Source organism: Candidozyma haemuli, assembly GCF_002926055.2.
Source record: "Candidozyma haemuli strain B11899 chromosome Unknown A_2014730914, whole genome shotgun sequence".
Taxonomy (NCBI): domain Eukaryota; kingdom Fungi; phylum Ascomycota; class Pichiomycetes; order Serinales; family Metschnikowiaceae; genus Candidozyma; species Candidozyma haemuli.
This window is the reverse complement of record NW_020289906.1, coordinates 1,848,657-1,870,566: the sequence shown is the minus strand read 5'-3', so window position 1 is coordinate 1,870,566 and position 21,910 is coordinate 1,848,657. Positions and strand designations below refer to the sequence as shown.

General features: G+C 46.7%; 6 protein-coding genes across 6 annotated transcripts; 3 read left to right on the top strand and 3 right to left on the bottom strand. All coding sequences in view use genetic code 12, as the record gives it.

Moving 5' to 3' along the window:
• Positions 1 to 757: 757 nt before the first annotated feature.
• CXQ85_000794 (uncharacterized protein) lies at positions 758 to 2,512 on the top strand (the record flags this gene model as incomplete). Its single annotated transcript, XM_025484528.1, has 1 exon — positions 758 to 2,512. One exon carries the CDS (start codon positions 758 to 760, stop codon positions 2,510 to 2,512), a length of 1,755 nt encoding a protein of 584 aa, XP_025342743.1.
• Positions 2,513 to 2,686: 174 nt separating this feature from the next.
• CXQ85_000793 (monothiol glutaredoxin) lies at positions 2,687 to 3,169 on the bottom strand (the record flags this gene model as incomplete). The annotated part of the gene is made up of 1 exon (XM_025484527.1): positions 2,687 to 3,169. One exon carries the CDS (start codon positions 3,167 to 3,169, stop codon positions 2,687 to 2,689), a length of 483 nt encoding a protein of 160 aa, XP_025342742.1.
• Positions 3,170 to 4,509: 1,340 nt separating this feature from the next.
• CXQ85_000792 (uncharacterized protein) lies at positions 4,510 to 5,433 on the top strand (the record flags this gene model as incomplete). Its single annotated transcript, XM_025484526.1, has 1 exon — positions 4,510 to 5,433. The coding sequence occupies one exon, from the start codon at positions 4,510 to 4,512 to the stop codon at positions 5,431 to 5,433; it is 924 nt and encodes a 307-aa protein (XP_025342741.1).
• Positions 5,434 to 5,480: 47 nt separating this feature from the next.
• On the bottom strand, positions 5,481 to 9,284 carry ROA1 (Roa1p; the record flags this gene model as incomplete). Its single annotated transcript, XM_025484525.1, has 1 exon — positions 5,481 to 9,284. The coding sequence occupies one exon, from the start codon at positions 9,282 to 9,284 to the stop codon at positions 5,481 to 5,483; it is 3,804 nt and encodes a 1,267-aa protein (XP_025342740.1).
• A 5,642-nt stretch (positions 9,285 to 14,926) lies between these two features.
• Positions 14,927 to 15,661, bottom strand: NRG1 (Nrg1p; the record flags this gene model as incomplete). Its single annotated transcript, XM_025484524.1, has 1 exon — positions 14,927 to 15,661. The coding sequence occupies one exon, from the start codon at positions 15,659 to 15,661 to the stop codon at positions 14,927 to 14,929; it is 735 nt and encodes a 244-aa protein (XP_025342739.1).
• Positions 15,662 to 20,507: 4,846 nt separating this feature from the next.
• On the top strand, positions 20,508 to 21,617 carry CXQ85_000789 (uncharacterized protein; the record flags this gene model as incomplete). Its single annotated transcript, XM_025484523.1, has 1 exon — positions 20,508 to 21,617. One exon carries the CDS (start codon positions 20,508 to 20,510, stop codon positions 21,615 to 21,617), a length of 1,110 nt encoding a protein of 369 aa, XP_025342738.1.
• Positions 21,618 to 21,910: the final 293 nt, after the last annotated feature.

The window sequence follows — 21,910 nt, the reverse complement described above, 5'->3', positions numbered from 1 at the left end:
AAACAGCAGAAAAATAAAATTCATGTTTTAAAAATAATCCCATCCCGTTTTTTTAGTTGTGTTTGTTTATCCACTCCACTTTCCCAGAATCAATTTTTAGAAGCCCACACTGTGTGTCTGTTCCCCTTGGCCACTGTCGGTGGCCACTTTTTTTTTCGTCATTTTCCCTCCCCGATGCTCCCACCCCTCCCTCCTTGAATGATCTCGCTTTTGCCATTTTTTACTGGCTTTTTTGGTATTTTTTTTTCGCACTCCACTTTCTGCACAAGGCTTTTTTTTTGCTCCCGCTGCGCTGCTGCTGCTTACTATTATTTTTTTTTTTTTTTTTTTTTTTCCCGGTTAGCCTGTGCAACGGATCTTTTTTCGGTTTCTCAAACCTTCTTTTTCTTAAAAGAACCTTATCCTTCCCACTCCTTCCAAAAGATCCACTTTTATTCCCCCCAACCAAAAAATTCACCCAAATCCATTCCTTACTCCACTTTTTTAAATCAATCGAACAAACTTTCGGTCTTGCCTATCCCGCTTGTTCGTCACTTATTTTTGTCTTCCCCAGTTACGTCATACGGCAAACTAACACCCCCAGAGCATTAGAAAACGCTTCGACAAGAACCCTCCTCCTGAATCCTTGCCGAATAAACAACAAAATTCTTCGGTTTCTTTCAATAACACCTCAGCTGGTTTAACCGCTCCCGCTCCGACACAGCCGTTAGACCCTGTGCTACTGTCTCACAATACATTCTCAGTGCCTCAAACAAAGATGCCCGATGTATCCAGCCCTGGCGAGGCCATGTTTAACTTGTCCACGTATCCCGACTTGCCTTCAAAGTACCAGTTACGCCAGCTCTTAGGCGAAGGTGCTTTTTCTTCCGTGTACAAGGGTGTCAAGACTGACCTGAAAGAGCAAGTAGCCATCAAGATCATCAACAAAACAAACCTCACGCTGAAACAACTAAACAACATCCAGAATGAAATCAACATCATGAATAAGCTTACAAACGCTGGTGGCCACGTGAATATCCTCCGTTTGATCGAATCCTTTGAGCTGGAAGAGAACTGTTTCCTTGTTTTGGAGTACTCCGATGGTGGCGAGATCTTCAACAAGATTATCGAATACACCTACTTCTCTGAAAACTTGGCCAAGCACGTCTTCTTCCAGTTGCTTAACGCCATCCGCTTTTTGCACCAAAACAACGTCGTTCACAGAGACATCAAACCAGAAAACCTTCTTTTCAATAGAATCCCTCATGTTCCACGTACGGAGTTGGAAATCAAGAAGGCCCTCCGTGCTTCTGATGATGAATCTAAGAAGGATGAAGGTGTTTTCAAGCCAGGTGTTGGTGGTGGCGGTATTGGTACCATCAAGCTTGCCGATTTCGGCTTAGCTAAGCAGTTGAGATACGATATTGCTGCCCCTGGCAAGAAGCAGAGTAACTTGAAAACGCCTTGCGGAACCGCCGGTTACACCGCTCCTGAAGTTATACATTGCGGTGTGGAGAGAAAGAGAAGATTCAAGAGCTCAACCTCAAAGAGCAACTTCTATTCCAAAGCTGTGGACATCTGGTCTCTTGGCTGCTTCCTTTACACCGTTCTCTGTGGCTTCCCACCTTTCTACGATGACAACCATGATGTTCTTACTCACAAAATCATCACCGCTGACTATGTGTTCTTGGAGCCATGGTGGGATGAGGTGAGCGAAGATGCCAAAGATTTGATCTCCAAGATGCTTGTGGTCGACCCAGAGGCTCGTATCACCCTTGATGAGATCTACGAACATCCATGGCTTGCAGATGCCGTGTCGCTCGAAGGCTCTAGTTACTTCCCTGAGTCTACTCCAAGTGATAGCAACAACGATACCTTGACCGTTGACAACGCTGCCAAGAGCGATACGCACTCAAACGGTGGTCTCAAGTCCCCTGGTGGAATCCTTACGCCTGGTGCTGCCATCAGATCCGTGTTCAACAATCCTGCCATGTCTCATGTTAACTTGAAACTGTTAGCACACCACCAGCGCCATCTAGATCCTAAGGAAGGCGTTGACCCTAGAGACGTGAAATTCAACGCGGAATCTGGCAAAGGGCAGCACAGAAAATCTAGTTTACCCAAGACTCCTAACCCTATGGAGAATGTAAACTTTAAGGATGTGTTTGAAAAGGGCGGCGACTCTGACTCTGACGAGTTATCTTCAGATGTCGCTGACTTTGATTCAGACGAAGAAGAAGAGGAAGAAGAAGTTGGCGACGAAGATGTCGACGATGAAGAAGAAGAAGAAGCTGAAGGAGAGGATCAAGAGGGCGTTGGCGAGTTGAAAGACAAGCTCACGAACTTGAAGCTTCTCTCGATTCTGTCTACTTCATCCACGGACTCGTCCAAGCTTCTGCAAAACGATGATGACTGTGCCACGAGGTCGTCGTCGGTTATAAGTGGTGTGAATGGCGATTACAAGTTCACATTGAATTTGAATGATCTGAATTTACTTAGAAGACGGTCCTCAGTCAAGAGTGGACAGGCATAAAGCCCGGTACGTCACGGGTGTTTACGTTGATTTTTTTACGATATTTCCTTCTGGTGAATTCCTTGTGGAAGACACCCATCGGTTACACGATGTTTATTGTGGGTTTTGGGTCGGCATTAGCATTATATCTCATTTAACGAAACCAGGTTTCATATGTACAAATGACTTCTTTCTCTATGATCTCTCGGATGGCTTCACGTTAGCCTCCAGTGGCTCCTCTTCCTCTTCTGGAACCAAACACTGGTTCTGTTCCAATAAGTCTGCCAATTCGCCACTCTGTGCCATCGACATGACAATGTCACAGCCGCCAACGAACTCCTTGTTCACATATAGCTGTGGGATCGTAGGCCACTGGCTGTACTCTTTGATACCGTCTCTCAACTCTGGGTCCTCCAAAACGTTGTAAGCGGCAAACTTGTGGGGGTCCACGCCTTGCTGGCCCAAGATCTGGATCGTAGCTCTGGAAAAGCCACACTGGGGGAACTCAGGAGTTCCCTTCATGAAAAGTACCACTGGAGAACTTTGCACGGCCTTGTCGATGGCATCCTTGATTTCTGTGGAGATAAATCTGGCAAAACGGGGGTTTGCAAGGGCTCCGGCAGAAGGGAAAGGCCTCTTAGCACTGAGCCTGGCGGTGTGGAATATAGATCTAAACATTGTTGTGGAAAGAAGTTGGAGGAAGGTTTAATAAGCAAGATCTAATTCGTTTGAGGCATCTAGTGTTGTATGCAGGATATTTCATGGTGGACCCCCATCCACCGAAGCCTCCAGAGGCGTTAAACTCATAGTATTGTTATCCTGGAGGGGATCTATAAACGAAACCGGCTTATTTAAGACATGCACATGAAATTTAATCTAGTTTTAGTGGTTTTGGGCGGATATAGCTGGAGATATGGTATGGCTACCACTGGCTGCGAAAAGCCCATCTACTAGTCATTTCGGGTTCTACGGGACCAAAGCTATAACGGTTAAAGTTTCCCTGTTTAATAGCCTGGTCATGTTGGGGTGTCTCTGAATATGACCGTCTTGCGCTCCGAAGTCCGTCGCCTAGACGACGCCCCAATGCAGTGACCCTCATTAAGGTTAAGGTTTCAGTTTGGCTTGGGTCGTCATCATGGTAGTTTCGGCCCGATGAGTGGACCGTTTTCTAATGAAATGTTGCTGTATGGTTTCTGTTTCACTTCGTCATGACATTGCTTTCGTTCATGTCGATTTGAATCTCCTTATCAGAAGGTACGGTGCATCGACCAGGAATGCTAAGCCATACATTCCGAACCCTGTCAAGGTAAGAGAAGGAGCTTCGAACCTGAATTTGATTTGGGTTTGCGGCCAGTTGTTGGGTCGTTTCCGATCTCGGAATTTGATCTGGGTGGGTTTCTGATGCACGGAAAGTTTCACTGGGGTAAAAGTAGACGGGCTATAGAGGAATGTAGCCACAGTAGTCTGGGTAGTCTGTAGTTGTTGCTGAGGAAGGCATAATAGGCTATACATGTTATCAAGACTCTTATAAGTACTTTTAGAGCCCCAGTATGCCATATATTGACTTGATCTTCGATTTACTATCCACCATCTCAACTAGCATTTTGTCTATACCTACTATGGCCCATACTGTGCCTACAACCTATTATGTGTACCATGCCGTTGATGAAAGCCGACATTAAAGGAGGGAGTATCTGGTTACTTTGCTCTTCAAAGAAACAGTCAAGGTAAAAAAAGTGCTTACATAGTGGTTGTTTCCATGAAAAGCACTGAGACAGTTGAACCATCCATGAAGCCCTCAGTACCATAGTAACCAGACATTCATCACAACACCTACTTAAGCAAACCTCAAGCCTCCTCGAGCCTTAAAACTTCATTTAGCTCTCCTTTATTCCTCCCTTTAAATTTTCTTCTTCTAATTATGTCCAAAGATTTATCTCTCCCTAATCTCTGCTTCCACTGGGGTCCTGCGAAATGGTTGCAAAAAGCTCTAACTACTTACACTTCCACCAAAAACCATGATTTTCAAAAAACTCATCCCGGCCTTCCTCTTCGCCTCTTCTTTGGCCATCTACGACCCAAGCACCGGCGCCGATTGGTCTCTCCTTAAACCAGCCTCTCCACGCCCCAAAGGTGCTGTTTCGTCTCTTCCTTTCCCAGTGGGTATAGTTACCCAACCATTCTTGTATGTCAACGGCAAATGGGAGGCTCCTTCAAGGCTGGATCATGAAACGGACCACCAGGAGTCCAAGAAGCATCGCCAGTCTTTCCCTACTAAATGGGCTGACATCCAGCAGATGGAGATTGGGCAGGTATTGAGACCAGACGACCTGGACCTGGATTGTGAAGGAGACTGGGTGGATTCTGATGATCCTTTGAGGGAGGATTTTGGCGACGATAGTGACGAAAGCTGTGAAGAAGAGTCTGAAGACTGGCATGCCCCAGAAGTGCCATGGGAAGGGCCTGAAGAAGAGGACTGTGAAGAGTGGGAGGTTCCAGAGTATGAAGAAGTCATTGACGATGGAAGCGTTGTGGGAGGCCCAGTCAATATCGTCCCAGAGTATAAGTTCATCAGGGCAAAGAGAGAGAAACGGGTGTTTGAAAGTAGAGATTACTTGCAACATCCTATCAAGTACTCCAGTTGCACTGAGGAAGATACTCTCGTGATGTATTTGGATAAGGGCATTCTTAGGGATCCAGAGGAACGTATTGGGTGTATTGTCGGCAACCACCAGTTCCAGTTTGACGGGCCTACGCCTCAGTATGGAGCAATCTATGCCGCTGGCTGGCTGGTTACCAGAGATAGCCTTTTGAGCTTGGGCAGCAAAACCACCTTCTACCAGTGCCTGGCTGGGGAGTTCCATAAAACCTACGATGTGGCCATCCACGATCAGTGTGTGCCAGTACAGTTCGAGGTTGTGAAGCTCGACAAAGCATGTTAACCCATATTATCCATTATTAGTTTTTTATATATACCCAAAGAATTAATCTATACGAACCACTTAGCTCTGGTGTAAGTGGCGCCAACGGCAACGATACGGTAGATGATCACGCAGCCGATGAAAGCACCGATGGAGTTGCCAACCCGGGCATCAAGACCGTAGTACTCAAGAACAGCGTCACCCGTGTTAAGGGCACAGTCAGTGGCATCACCACCACAGTCGAATGTCTCGCCTGGGAAGGCCATGTTGGTGGTGATCTCAACAGCGTACTTGGCAGGGTTGATGTAGTTCCAGCCCTCGAAGAATGGAGGCATGTGCAACGACATGGTACCAGCCATGAAAACGCCAACCATAACAATGTTGGTCAAGAGGTTAACGGCCAAGCCCAAGTGCTCAAAGACACTTGTGCAAATGATACCCAAGGAGTCACCACAGTTGGTGATAAGCGTAGAAGTAAGAAGCATGGCGAAAAACATACCAGCAGTTCTTGGAAGACCAATGCCAAAGACGACCAACACAGAGAAGAACAAACAAGGAACAAACTCAAATGGAAGCTCCACAAGCAAGTATGCAGCGTGGAAGACCAAAGTGTTGTAAGCAGAATCCTTGTATTCCTGGTGGAAAAGGTCTCTCTGGTGTGGGTAGATACTCAAGTTGTTGATCAAACCACAGAAGTACAAGTTGATAACACTCTGAGTAAGACCCAATCTGTCACTAATACCTTGGACGTTGCCCTTCAATGGAGCGAAGAAAAGAGCGTAAATGGCACCAAGTGCACAGACCTGGAAGACACGAGCAAACATAACATCGGTGGATCTCAAGGAGACAATAAAGGTTCTGTGAAGCACAGTCTTGAATGCCACCCAAGCTGGAGCACCAATAGGCTTATATTTGCTAAGATCCATCTCGCTTGGAACCAAAGCATCTTTTTCGTTGTCAATCTCTTCCTCCTTCCAAGTCTGGATCATGTAGTTGACTCTAGCCAAAGACTCTTCCTTAGACTCAGTGCTTCTCTTAGAAACGGTATCCAAAACATGGTCAGCAAAGTTGACTTCCTGTGGACATGGATGGCCAAGCTTCTTGAAGTATTGAGGCATGGCATCGATGTCACCATTGTAAACAACGAAACCACCACGTGCAAGCAAAACCATTGAGTCGAATTGCCAGAACATCTCCTTGCTGGGCTGGTGAATTGTCAGGATGATAGTAGTACCCTGCTCAGCCAATTCATGCAAAAGAGTAAGGATAGACTTCGAGGTAGCAACATCCAAACCAGAGGTAGGCTCGTCAAGGAACAAAATTTTTGGTCTGCCCAAAAGCTGGATAGCAATAGAAACTCTTCTCTTTTCACCACCCGAAATACCCTTCACGGTGGCAGAACCAATAGGAGTGTCAGCACAGTCGATCAAACCGGTTTGTCTCAAAAGCAATGCAACAATGGAAGGAATTCTAGAGTGCTCCTCCACTGGCAAACGCAACTTACCCTGGTAGAAGAGTGTCTCACGAACAGTCAACTGAGGAATCAACAAGTTGTCGTGTTGAGTAACGTAAGCGGCAATCTTAGAGAACTCAGAAGGAGATACCTCAGTGGAGTCATTCAAGAAAATGTTACCACTTCTAGAGAAGCTAGAAGTCTTTGGCAAACGGTCAGCCAAGAAGTTGAGGAAGGTAGTCTTACCACCACCAGAAGGACCCATGATGACGTTCACGGCATTGGCCTTGAAGTTGGCAGTAACATTGTCAAGCAAGACTCTGTTAACTTTCTTGGCAAGAAGAGATCTAGTCTCTCTAACCTTGACAGACAATGTTATCTTCTTAACGTTGATGGCAACACTCTCTCTGGCAACACGGTCCTTCTCCTCAGTGCACTCACTGGACAAGTCGAGAAGCTTTCTCTCATCTTCTTCGTCTCCACCAATTTTGTTCTTCTTCTTCTTGGCCACAGCCATGTCGTAGTTTCTGAAGCAAAGACAAACACCAGAAATGATGTTGAATCCGATCCACCAAGCAACAAGAATACCAATTGGCTCACCAATCCAGCCCTTAGGGAAACCCAACATGTTGAGCTGGTAGTTACCAGAGTATTCCAAACATCTTTCGTCATCTGCTGGGTAAGGACATTCACCCATCCAGTCAGTGTATTGGTTAGCAGTAAGAGCACCGAAAGCATACCAGAAGTAAGCACAGTACTTCACCCAACGAACGTAGACAGGCATGGTTGCAGCGTTAACGAAGTAACCACAACCAGAGTTCTGAAGCTGGTAGAAAGCATTCGAGATCAAAGCGGAAATGGAAAAGTCTGAACCCAAAGTGAAACACAAGAAACCGGTAGAAAATGCAATAGCAGTGACAAGGAAACTGATAGCAAAGAATATACCAAAGTGGGTAGAGTCATCGTTTGGACCTTCGGCGGTCTGACCCAATCTTAAGCCCCACATAAAGTAAGTAACAACAGCAAACAAGAAAGAAACGGGGATATCCTCAAGCAAAAGCTTGCCCAATCTTCTCGAAATGACAAAACCAGGAATACTGACACACCGTTCTTTGTACTCTTTAAAGAAGAAAACACCATCGTGAGCCCAAAGTCTCTCAAGCTCCATAAGCAATGGAGCAAAACCAAGAACTTCAATCACAACGTAAAGGGCAGATGTGATCGATCTAATACCGGCCAAGTCAGCAGGAGGCTTGTAGAACATCCAGCCGAGGACAATGGCCAATGCAAGGGACATACCGTTAAGTGCAAACAAGGAGAAATAGTCTCTGTAGGAAAGCTTAAAGGTTCTTCTTGTAAGCACGTACACCTCTTTCCAAAGAGGCAAAGGCTGAGTGGAGCTAAAAACCTTCATGTTGCTCTTGAACTTGCTCTGTTCTTCATCAAGGGTCAATGAGTAGTCCCTGGAGTGTTCGATACGCCACAGCTCCACAAGGCTATCGACGATTCTGGAAGTTCTGGCTTCTTCAGCAGCAGAACGAGTCAGTTTCACAGACATGGTCATGAGCGTATTAAACATAGCGAAGGAGTCGGCATCAGTCTCAATCTGTTCAACGAGTTTCTTTTCATGTAAGTGGTTGAAGTAAGTGCTGGCATCGTTCAAAGAGTCACAGTAGATCAAACGACCACCACGAGCAAGAACACAAAGCTTATCGAAAAGAGCGGCAATCTCTGGTCTAGGCTGGTGGATGGAAAGCACAATGGTGATACCGATTTGTGGAGACGCCAAAGTCCTCAAAATACGGACAAGCGTCAATGCAGAAGTGGTGTCAAGACCGGTGGTTGGTTCGTCAAGGAAAAGCAATGCAGGCTTGTTAAGAAGCTGGATAGCCAAAGAAGTTCTTCTTTGTTCACCACCAGAAAGGTTGATGTGGTTGGTGAAGGACTTGACGATTTCATCGGATCTGTGGTTCAATTGCAAAAGCAGCAAAAGAGAGTCCACGAGTTCTTTTCTTTCAAACTGGGTAATGCCAGGCATTCTAAGTTCAGCCTGGTACAACAAAGTTTCACGAAGCGTAAGACCTGGCAAGAAGACATCTTCCTGCTGCATGTAAGCAGTAGTAATCTTCTTCTTACTGGAAGTTTCGTAATCGACCGAACCAGAAAAGCTCATCGTAGCATGGTTAACGTTCAAACGCTGGGCAAGAACATTAAGAAGCGTCGTCTTACCAGCACCAGAACCACCCATGATGGCCATGATATTGTTGGTGGGAAGCTCAAACGAGACCCTGTCGAGAATAGGCACCAGGCCCGACTCGACATCCTTGGACTTGACGTTAACCTGAAGGTTATTCACGTCCAAAGAGACTCTTTCGTTTTCTGGTACGAAGAGTGTCTGTGATCCAGCAATCTCAGACATATAGTTCCTTCAGTAGCTTGATATTTGATGCAATGAAAAGTGGAATAAGACCTGCACTTGAAGTGAAAAATAAAATTTTGATAAGAGTTGATAACAGAAAAAAGAACGAAACAAACGAATGGAAAGCAGGGGTATATAAATTTATACTAGTGTGGTTTTTTTCACAGAATGACTGCCACAAGCGAGCCTGCGCAGAATTCCGTTCCGATGGGCTGGCATGGCACGGCATGAGAAGCAGAAAAAAAAAAAAAAAAAAAAAAAGGAAGCCAGTAATGGAAGAGGCTGTAAGTTCCACAAAACCAAATTCAAGGCGTTGAGGCGTCCAAAAGGCGAAGATTCTTCAACTTCTACTGTAATTGAGGAAATTGAAGGGGTTGCAAATCCCTTGCCAATTGCGCTTGGACCCTTGTGGGCTCCAGTTTCGTACCACTGTGGCTGCGAAAAAAAGACGTTTTTATCGATTTTGCATCTTCCAGACTAAAGCGAAAAAAGCAACGTGTCCCCACGTTCCCTGTGGCAGCCATAGACAAATGGCTGTAAAAATTTCCGTTTAAACGCATTTTTGGGCCTGTTTTTGAGTCACATCCACGAATTGCCTCCTTGGCCTTCTATGCCTCTTTTGTGACGTTTTTTCGCTGCTCTGACTATACTTTTTCTTTTTCTGCCTCTCATTAACTAGGAGGCGCGCCTAAGAAACAAAATTCCGTTGCAGCAACCACTACAGTTAACAAAGAGGGCAACGGAATTTCAGCTTTTTTTTCGCTTGACTACTTAATGTTCCTGAGATACCTCGAGATATCTCCTCTCCTCGTATATCCAAGAAAAACAAAAGTAGACTAAAACTCGGGGTACGACAAAGCTCTGGCGGAATTTCTGCAACGTGGCTATGTCAATTGGAAACGTCATTTTCAAGTGGGCCCAACTTTTTCACCGTTTTGCTCATCTCTGTCTTTGGACGCTTTTCTGGTATTCCTTTTTTTGCGCTTTAACCGCTGTGTCTTTTTGTAGTTTTCCGATTTCTGGGGTTCTCAATGGGCCTCGAAGGGTCCAAGAATGGGGGAGGAACTCTAAAAATGAATGGAATTGTATTTTGGGTTTCGAAGGTTGGCTTGTCTGGTTGCTTCGACTTCTTTCGCTTGGAATGGCTGCAAATTGCTCGAAACTGGCCTCCACCATTGGTCTATGGTTAGTTGCCTCTGCCATTTTTCGTACATACTCTCTGTAAGTAACCTAAGCGAGGGTGTACTGCTGTACGTTTTTCTGGCAAGGGTTCAGGGTCTGGGGTGCTTGAGGGTCTTGTTTTGGGCATTGGCAGATCTTCAAGTTTCCTGGAAATGGGGTCAGACATGTGATACTTAGGAAGCTGGTTTGTTGGTCAATGATTGGTTTAGAATCGGTCTAGACGTGTTGTAGACACGGAAAACATGTTGGGCTGGGTCATTTGGGTTGGTTTGGTAGATGGTTCGTTGACCTTTGATGGACTCAATGCCCAACATCGAAATATACTTCGGCTAGCAACAAGAGCATCCAAAGACTAGCCTTGTTGAGGGTCTCTAAAAAGCTCACCTTCCAGGGTACCAGCATTGGTCCTCTTCATACGGTCGCTCCATTGCAAGTCGAATTTAGGGTTGCTGATCCCATAGATCTGGATCTTAAGGCAGCTCAGACTTGGCTGGAGAGTCTGGAGACTACTTTTCACGAAACCAGCTCCTCGCTTGGCGACTTACAATCTCAACCAGCAAAATAGCAAGTCTCTTTAATAGCCAGTCTCTTGGTACTCCATGATGGTCCCGATTTGGCTCCCACTCACCGTGGAACCAGTACATTCACCCACGCCATCACAACGAATATCTTGTTACCAGCAAGAACCTCTTCTGAAGTCCTTCCGAGGCCCTTTACATATACAGCAGCAAACCAGTTTTGTTACCTGGTTGACCAGTGCAACCAAATAATTACACTTCTGCAAACATCGTTCGATACTTGGAAGCCTCATCGTTTACGTCACCATCCAACCTCAAGTTCCCACCTTCCAGGCGTCTTGCTTACATTCTCAGGCAACTCTAGACGAAGGCGTTCTTTGCGGCTTGCCTGAGATCAAGTCCCTGGAGACCATGGAAGGAGCTCATAATCCTCGCTGAAAATACGTTGCAAAGTGAAGAACAGTGGATCGTGAAATTCCAAGTCGACCTCTTCCACAAAACAGTACATGTGCTGAAGAGAGGGTTTTGTGAGCCGCTTCCATTTGGAAGCATTCCAAGTAATGAACAATCACAAAACACAATTCCACGGCGCAGTGGTAGTCAGAGTCCCCGAAAATGCCCGAACATATCCACAGTATGTTGCCTGAGCGGCCCGGATGTCTGATCGTAATACTGGTGATCTTCAAGACTAGTTATGGATTTTCCACTAGCCTCGAGACCCCATTATTGATAATCAAAGATGATCCATCTCAGATACCATTGATGCGGCATATCTCGAGAAAGACAAAGACAAAGACAATCACATCTTCCTTGTTCCACAAAGAACTAACCGGGAACAATCCACATTGTGTTCGGATCACGGCCTCCAGGGCCCGCAGCGGTGATAGTACCGAATCAAGCCGAGGTTAAACCCATATAGCGATACAAGCGAACAAAGAAGAGGGCTCATAATGAAGTAAGCTCCTAACCGAAAGAGAAAGATCGCCTATGGTGACGGCGCAGCCAACCGAACGCCAGGGACGTCAGGGACGTCAGGGTTCGAACCGCATGGTTAATTGGCCATGGAGAGAAGGAAGGCTCGCAACGTTTGCAGCAACCCACGAGCCGTAACCCTTCCCATTTCAAGGAATCGCCCTTCCGAGGCTGTTGCCAGCAGAAGCAAGCACAGAAACCTGGGCGGGCTGACGCAGGGAAGGTGCAAAGAGACGAAGGCTTGTTTCAGGTAAAAGAAGGGAACAAGAAGTTGAGGTATTGTGATACAGGTGGTTTTGCAATACAAAGGGTACAGTTTATGAAAAGACTACTTTTCTGAACTTTTATGGCCTCCAGGTTACCCATGCCCCAGATCTGGCAGGACCCTGAGCTAGTCTCGTCTAAAGTTCCAGAAAAGGCTAGGGACCATAACCAGGAAAGTGATGGTTTGTGGCTCTTTCGGCAGGGCGTTTTAGGCGCTCCCGTCGTAACCAAGGCCGGATCGAGAACCCTTTGGGAAGATATCCGTCAGCTGATTTCTCTTGACGATGTTCTTCTTACTTTGCTTTCAAGGTTTGAGGTGAGAATAGCCTTCTTGTGCAACGGACCGGCGGCCCGCTATTACTTCTTCTGCTTATGCTTCTGCTTCTGCTTCTGCTGCTGCTTCTCTTCTCTTTTTTTTTTTTTTTTTTTTTTTTTTTTTTTTTTTACCTGTTTTTCTGGGATTAGCCCATTCTCTTTGGTGATAGTGCAGCCGCAGAAAGGGTTCTTTTTTCGCAGCCACTTTGTGATACTTTGGTTTAATTAAGCAGGTATTTTTATTTACTTTTTTTTGCCTTGCTGCAGCCTCAGGTTCGTCAAGGGTCCAGAAAGGAAGAAAACGATGGAAAGAGAAGGTGACTGTGGGTTTCTTAAAAATAAAGTAAGCCCAGGTTAATCGGATCTGCGCGGCAGGCGGGCCGCTGGCGGTGAAAAAGTTTCGCCAGTGGCTGAAGAGCTGAGCCATTAACTAATCTCGAAACACCTCGAGAGACCGCCAGGTCTCGAGAGGTTTTGAGAGATTCCATCAGAGAAAACAAAATTCTCTCTATTTTAAAAGACCTCTCTTACCATCTCTCTCTCTCTTACATCCCTCTCACTCTCCCTCCCCCTTCCCTCTCGCAGCATCTCTGGAACACCCAGAAATAGCCTTTCTTGGGGGACCCTTCTTTTTTTTCTTACCTGCCCTGCGCTTTTGTGACTCTGGAAAGTTCATGGAAAGATGTGTTATCAGCCGCCTTCCCACCCCTTCCATGCTCCACTGCACAACCATCCAACTGCCTCCCTGGGCTTATAATCGGCTCCTCCACCCTTCCTCCACCCATCCTCCACCCTCCTCCACGCTACTAAACCCGACGAGGCGGCAGTGGACCCTGGACGACACAGAGGCAGCGGCAGTGGCAGTGGCAGTACACCACCAAACCTGGGACTACTTCTACCAGCCACGGCGTTTCCTGGTGGTTACTTCACTTTGTGACAAAACGACGTTTCCAGCTTTGGTTCTGCTTCCACTGTGTCTGCCTGAACCACTACATTTTGTGCCACCGCTTAACATCCCTCGGCTGCGAATTGGAGCTACCAGCACTACTACCTTACATCGGTGACTACCTAACATACCTCCACCTCTTCACAAAATCTCCTTCTCTCCTTCCCTCCTCCTCCATAGCCTACATCGCCTCCATCTCCTCCCTCTTCTTTTCCTCTTGCCTGCCCGTCTTCTTCATTTGCCATTCTCTCCCTGCCGCGGCTTTGGCGCCCAACCTCCTGGCGCAAGCATGGGCGGGTGCACCTCGGCTGTTTACCCTGGAGGGCCCTGGTCTCGAAGGGTTCTACAGAAGAGGCACTTTTGGCGGTAGATTTTCTTTTCAAGTCGTTCCCATGTATCCTGCTTGAGATCACCATGTATGTCTTTGAGCGTTGCTCCAAACTGTTCCTCTACATGTTGTCGCGATCACGAACCCTGGGACCCTGGGCCCTGGCCCTGGCAACTTTTTTTCAGTTTTGCCCAGCTTAACCGCCATGCGCCGCCAAAGTTTTGGGTTTGCTTGCTTTTGGTCCGTCTTACAAGGGCCCTTTCCCACTAGCCGTTTTTGCAGCCTCCACAAGGGCTAAATACTGGCCGCTTTGCGTACTGACGACATGGCTGTTACTCAAGGTGAGCTACTACTCACGTACCGCAGGCTAACGTGCTCAAGCTTCTCGGCGTAGGGTTGGTTAAGATTAGGGTTTGGGTTCCGAACCGACGCAAGCAAGGTTGGGAAGAGGGTTGGTTCGGGGAAGTTGCCAATTGGGCCGGGGTCTTGAAAGTGGAACACTTTATGGACAAATTCTCTTGCTGAAGTAGCTTGTGGCTTGGAAACGTAGAAGCATTTTTTAAACGCTACAGGAACATTTGGGCATATGTTAGATGAACATGAAAAATGGCAGAACATCTCAATTCAGGGCCCAGCCGACTCGCCAGCAATTGCTTTCAGTAAGCTTTAGCACAGGCAGCGTTCTGGGACAAAGAAAACAGCGTGATCCGGAAATGGACGTGGTGGCCCTGGGGCCTGCTTTAGTCCACCATCCCGATATGCTGGGCGTGGTAAACGTTTGGGTGGTGGTTTTTTTTTTTGCTGCTTGGTCGGTTACAGTTTGGACTGGACTTTTGCCGTGCCTAGGAAAACAATTAAGGTTTAAAGGTAGATTTTAAGGTTAAGGGGTCGCCAGTGATTACTAAGTGTAAGCGGTGGGGCTAAAAAATGGTATAGTTTATATGGTGGGCTGTTGTTGGTTGGGCCAGGGCAGTTAGACTTCCCGCTTGCTACCGAAAGCAAGACTTACCTGGAACGTAGCACAAAATGCAGCTTCTACAATACCAAAGGTTCTACTGGTTCTACAATTGAAATCATGTCACTCGTGTCTTTTCATGGTACACAGCGCAGGCACAGCCTAGCGTCTCTTGTTCTTCCCATTCAAATGTGTCTTGTAATGTTGCATGCAATTATCCTGGCGGGCAAAACGGGCCCCACAGTCTGCCCATGGGCAAACGTGTTTCCGTTCGCCAGTGTGGGTTCTGAAGTGGCGTGCCAAGTGGCCCAGTGTAGTGAACAGCCTGCCGCAAGTCTTACAAGCGTGCTTTCTCTTGCTTGATAAACGAGGCCCAGGTCCACGTTGCAGATCCTCTTGCTTACTAAAACTGCTGGAGCTGGAGTTGTATGAGCTCACCGACGTGGCTGGCGTTATGGAACTGGCTGGCGTCACTGGTGTCACCGAGCCCGGCGACGCTAGAAGCTGCTGGGGAGGGAACATTGGCTGTGATTGAGGCGCCATTGAGGCACTAGATGAGCTGCCCAAAGGCGACCCCAGCGGCAGGTCCTGGCGGGAGTCCATGTGATGCTGTTGTTGATGTGGAGGTTGTGGTGGTTGTTGTTGACGGTCCATTGGTAGCAGCGATAGTATAGCTGGGCCAGGCATGCTAAGAGGTCTTTGGGGCATCGAAGGCACTGGAGCCATGGCGGGATGTGGATGCAAAGCCTGAGGCATATGATGGTGGTGGAGCAGGGAATGATGATGCTGATGGAGCAGATGCTGGGCGTCTCTTTGGTCTTGCTCGTACGCTAGCGACGAGACGAGTTCGGAGAAGGAAGGGAGCCTAGGGCCCTGGTTGATCCTCGTCACGAACATTGGCTTTTTGGGAGTCAACGCGGATGCTTTGGACGAGACGAAGTCGTTGTTTAATGGATGTGCTAGAGAGGTACTAGCAAATGGACTTGTGATATGCTGAAAGCAATTGGTTGAAGTAGTTGAACAGGATAATTCCTTTCTGTTTGTGAATTGACAGTGGAGATGGGAAAAAAAGGTTCAGTCTAAATGGAAATCAGGCAACCAAAAGGAAACTAATATAGTACTGTGACAAATAAAAAGCAGGACCAAAAACAACAAAACAACGATAAAGAAGAAGGAGGTTGATTTTTTTTTTATGGCTTTTCGGAAGGAATTGAAACAGTAATATAAAGGCAGGGGAAACCGGGGAGGGTTGACCAAAAAATAATATCAAGTGGTGCTTCTGCTGCTGCCTCTGGGGGGTAAATATAAGGGAGGGTTTGTACAGTTCAAAAGGCAGGTAATAATAAATGGAGGGAAATAATAATAATTATTTATTACTGCTTCAAACAAGGGTAGGGGCAAATAATTAATTTTTTGTTTGGTAATGGAAGGTGCTGATATTATCTGGGTAAAAAAGGTTGCACCACACAGCGCAGGCCAGAAGGAACAAAGGGAATATGGCAGTAGGAGCGACGCTGGAGAGCAGGGGACAATGGGGCTGCGACGTGGAGAGACGATTTGCAGTGCAGCAGAAGGGAAGGATGATAAATTAAAAAAAAAAAATGAGCGAAGGGGAAACGCTGATATATATAATTGTTTAATTGAGTAGGTAGACGGGGGACCCTGAGCTATATATGTGAATTTCTCAGCCAGATGGGAAGCTGCAGCTTTGGATGAACCGCAGGAGTCTGGCGGCTGGGACGATTTATTATGGTGAGGGGGGAGGGAAGGATGTTTCTTTTTTACTTGGGTGGCCTTTAGGAAAAAGGACCCGCTGTGCTGCGTAGGACCCGCCGTGCGTCAGGATGCGTGGGAGGTGCAGCGTGCACTGCGTGTGCATACATTGGGATGGATGAGCTTCTTTTTTTTTTTTTTACTGTTCGTCTTTTTTGGTTTCTGTTTTTTTTCGGGTCTTGTATGCACATATGCATATGTTCGCATCACGCACGATGCTGCTGCACCTGCCCTTGCTTCGGTCTTCTTGTTTCGCCCGATATTGCGCTTGCCTTAGTGCAGGCTGTGCGTCCCGCTTCTCTAAATAAACCAAAACGTCTGGGCCTCCTAACTCTTCTCGCTACGTTATACCCTTTTTTTCTTGAAAAGTCTTTTTTTTTTCATCTCTCACGTCACTACTATGAGAGAGTTTCGGTTACCTCCTACGTACTGCAGGGGAAATTTCGGGGAAACGTTTTTCCGAAGAATAGCATCGCCTCCCTCCCCATATAAACCTTTACACCACCATACCTACTAACTCGTCTAAGCAATTCCAAACACTTATCCAAACGCCCTCCAAAGAACCTTCTACTTTCCCGTTTTCTTTCTCTACGTCAATTACGAGGCTGTATAGTTCTCTCTGCTTGTATGTACAACGTGAAACTGCCACCAGAGTCAACCTTTGGGGTATGCTGCATCCTGCTGACTTCCCTGACTCCGATCCAGCACGACAGCTTATCCCCAAAAGCTATCTTCTCTCTAATCTACGTCTGTGGCTTGTTAGAAAAAGCTCTTCAAAAATCGTTCGATAAAAATGCACCACCGGTGATGCCCCTAAGATCCCCGAAAAGACCAGAAAACGTAGAGTCGGTTTCGTCAATCACCGGTAAAGCATCAAGACGCAAAGGCCATGAGGTCAGTCAAGCAGACCAACTGGAGCCACGTAAGCGAGAAATAGGAGGCTGGGAAGAGAAGGTTGAAGGTGGAGGGTGGAGGATGGAGGCAGCAGTCTATTTACGAACTGTGTCTCTGTCGTCATCCCCCAAAATCGAAAAATACTCCACACTGGACCAAGCTACAAAAAAAAACCAATCGTGCTTCTATGCGGAGGCAACGACGTAGCGTTGATTATTCAAGTGGTGCTACGTCTGGAAAGGTTTACGTCAACGGAGACTCGGTGAGGTAAACCGCAAAGCGTAAAGCTTGCCTAATTTGAACAAAGTGACGTTAGGAAAAACGTGGAGAAGCTGGAGCTCCAAATAATAGCAAGTTTAACGAAATAGAAAAGTCTCGAGAGGCAGCATTGTTGTTTCATTGTGAAAGTCATGCTACGGTTTATTCGCTTAAATTCTAGACCATTGTTTCCATCGTTTTTCTTCTATTATTCTTCCTTCGGCATCAATATTTGCTCAATGTCCCCCAAAAAAACTCAAGTTTCTCTCCACGTTTACGGAACCGACGTCTTTCCTAATTTATTCATTCCCTTCCGGTTATGTCCTTCTTCGACCTGCCTATTCTTCATAAAACATGCATTTTTCCATCCATTTTTTTTTTCTGGGGACCCCAACGGTTATCATATGACAAGATTGCGTGTTTTAGTCGAAACGTCCACCGACAAGAACCAAAAACGAATAAAAAGCCGAGAAGTAGGAAGCCTCTGAAGCCGCATGGGCCAACATTTACGCTGACCTGACGACAGTTGACATTTACGACCTGCTAAGATTTTATTGGCATTGGCCTGGACGTTAGCCGCGGTGCATTGCAGAAAAGACCCACGATGAAACAGAAGAACATGGAGTAGTGAGGTTATATACTATAACTGTTGATGACGTCTTCTTTCTAGGGGGTTATTTACGGGGAGAAGGAATAGCAAGGTTTTGGGCAGTTTCACGAACAATGGGGGATAGCAAATGCACGCTGTAGCACCCGCATTAGGGCTTGCACCAACAAATGAATTACGTGTAAAAAGTAGACGTGAGTGCGTAGCATCAAGTGAGAGGTTTAGGCTGGGCATTGGCATTGGCATTGGCATGCATTACACCTAGGGAAAATAGGCACCCCCTCTTCGGTGCCCCGGAATTAGAGTGGTAAATCCGACCGAAAGTAATTGGGAAAAGAGGGTCCTATGGCTAAATTGGGCCATACCCCCGAGCTGTCTAAGAGCATAGCATAGCATGACCTCTAAGGGATCCACCTCGCACTGCACCGCATCGGGGCGTAAGCGAGAGTATCCTGAGAGAAGGAGGAGGTTTTAGTGGTTACCAGGATTAACCCCTGGGTTTTTGTGACACGTTTGGCTTGAGGCTAGGCAACTAGGGTCTATGCTCCGGGGATGTTTCGGAAGATACCGCTGGCATGCAAATGCTTGCCGCATAGCCAGACACACAGGGTGAGTATACTCTCTCATTTTTTTTTTTTTTGTTCTTTGGGAATATGCACCTTTCTTATATGCAGTCTAACAATGTAGTAAAAAAATCAGCACGACCCAAAACAATAAGCCCCATTTGAAGCGAAAAAAAAAAAAACCAAACCCTCATTCCACAGCACCTAACGGCTAAGACTACTCTGGAAGCCGACCTGTAAGGGCATTTCAAGTGGAAATATTATTTACATCTCCAAGCCCAACAAGAGTCTCTCCCTCTCCTTCACGTGTCAGATCCATCACGCCAGGCGGCTATTCCAAGATCATTCCTCTAGTGTCACCTGCGGCACAGTTTTTCCGACCTTTTTCCCCACGTACCTGTAAGAGCTTCTAAAAACGAAAAGAAACAATCTTCCCCAAAAAAAGCATCCACTAAAACACGAACACGGCCAAACGTGCCATTTCTCCGGCATTTCTCCCTCTCCAACAATAGCAAAAACTACCTCCTTTCCATCTCTCTCTCTCACCTGAAACAGCTCTGCCTGCGGCTGCAACTACATCTACTGTTACTTCTTCTTTTCTTTTCATTCCTTCCCTTTTTCAACCCTTTCGCAAATGTGCATCGAATTTGCGGCGTAAACACAACCAGCCTTCCCAACACCGCCTCCTAATCAACGAAAAATTATGAAATAAGTACTTGCCAGCGAAAAGCGTCGATAAATCCGGGTGGAAATGTGGAAGTTTGCAGAATTTCAACGCAACTCTTTGCAGACAAGAGAACTTGAAGATTGCGCTTTTGCAGTTGCAGACGACGCTGTAATTAAAGAAACCTTTCTTGAGTTTCTCTCTTCTTGCAATTAACAGAAGAGAAACAGACACCTAGGACCCTTTCTGCACATGTCGTTGGTTGGATATTAATTATTCGATTAATATCCCAATATTATTTCTCTTCCACGGTGGCTTGGCCAGGTAGCACCCAGCGACAGAGGCCCTGGACGTTCGGACTTGTCGTCGCTTGGAGATATCACTTTGGCTGGTTTTGTGGTATATTTTTGCATACACTGTTTTTTGGTGTTGCCTAGACGGGAACCGTAAACGTTAGGTAAAGCGGGGTCCGGAAAAATCAACTTTCAAAGTGCCCTAATTTAAAATCAATAAGTGACGGTATCTTCCTGGAAAGATAGTCTAGAGATGTTCTGGAAATCGCTTACTTTGAGAGAACAAAACGAACAAAGAAGCCAGCGAAACAGAAGAAACTGGGAATGAAGCAGCACGTTGCAACCGGCGATATTCCGCCTTAGCGAATGCAGAATCATCATCGTCTCTCGAGGTGAAATGCATTTTCCCCAGACAACGCCGTACAGTTCTGCGAGATTTAAGCGTGGAGGCATCCACGTTGCTGCGTTTGACGACGAAAAGTGGCCTGACAGGGGAGGGATGGAGAATTGGTTGAAAAGAGACGTCTAAGGAGTTTAGAGGCTACTTTTCACAGGCAAATCGATGGCGGTGGGTTGGGCTTGATGTTGGGTTCTGGTTGGAAAAGTCACGTGGTATTTAGCACCTGACCAGTCTCACGTGCCTCTACGCGATATCTTCAATTCTTCAATCTTCCTTGATACCACTCTAATCATGATTAGAACTGCCAGAACAGGCCTTACGGCGGTCAGAACTCTTCGTATCACGACCAACCAGGACTCCTTCAAGGCGCCCTTTGTTCCCCTTGTGGCTAACGGGTTCCTGCAGGCAATCGGCAACACGCCGCTCATTCGGTTACCCCGGATTTCTGACTCCATCGGCAGAAACGTCTATGGAAAAGCTGAGTTCATGAACCCTGGCGGTTCCATTAAAGATCGTGCTGCTAAGTTTATTCTCGATGAAGCTGAGGCCAAAGGCTTGGTCCAGCCTGGCGGGACAATTGTCGAAGGCACTGCTGGAAATACCGGTATTGGTTTGGCCCATGTTTGCCGTCTGCGTGGGTACAATTGTGTGATTTACATGCCAAACACTCAATCTAAGAATAAGATTGAGACGTTACGTCTTTTGGGTGCTGAGGTTTACCCCGTGCCTGCGGTTGCGTACGACAATCCAGAGAACTATAACCATCAAGCAAAGAGACACGCAGAGAGACTTGAGAATGCTGTTTGGACTAACCAGTTCGATAATATTGCCAACAGACAGGCTCATATTGATGGCACGGGCCCGGAGATTTGGGCCCAGTTGGATGGCAAAGTCGATGCATGGACTTGTTCTACAGGTACTGGCGGTACGTTTGCTGGTGTGACCAGGTACTTGAAGCTGATGGACGAGAAGGTCAAGTGTGTTTTGGCGGACCCTCCAGGATCTGTTTTGTACTCTTATATTAAGAGCAACGGTAAGGAGATTATCAGAGGTGGTTCTTCGTTCACTGAAGGTATTGGTCAAGGTAGAGTTACCGAGAACTTGAAGCCAGAGATTGATCTTTTGGATGAAGCTATTCAGATTTCTGACGAAAAGTCTATTGCCATGCTTTACAGGTTGCTTGACGAGGAGGGAATTTATGTGGGCGGTACGTCTGCGTTGAATGTTGTTGCAGCCATGGAGGTGGCCCAGACGTTGCCAGAGGGCTCTAACGTGGTGACTGTTTTGTGTGACAGTTGCCATAAGTATTCTGACCGGGTCTTCCTGCAGGAATGGCTCAAGAGCAAGAACTTGTGGGACGCCATTCCTCAAGAGTTGCAAAAGTACGCTGTTCTTCCATAGATTTAATGAAGTAATAACTCATTCTCAATGAAGAAGCGCAGCCTGGTAAGACTCATGTGTGGAGTGTATATAGTGTCTTCTTTTATGCACCGCCTGCAGCGTGCACCCGCATGAACCTGCAGCTGCGACCCCTCCAGAGCGGCTGCACCGCCAGCGCAGGGTTTCCTGCGTGGCCTTCCACCTTCATCTTTGTAAGCATCGTATTATAACTCATACGTGGTGCATTCGCGGAAACATGTTCTGCCACTCCGCATGCTGGTTGGGTCGTGTGGTGTCCATTTTGGCTCCTTTCT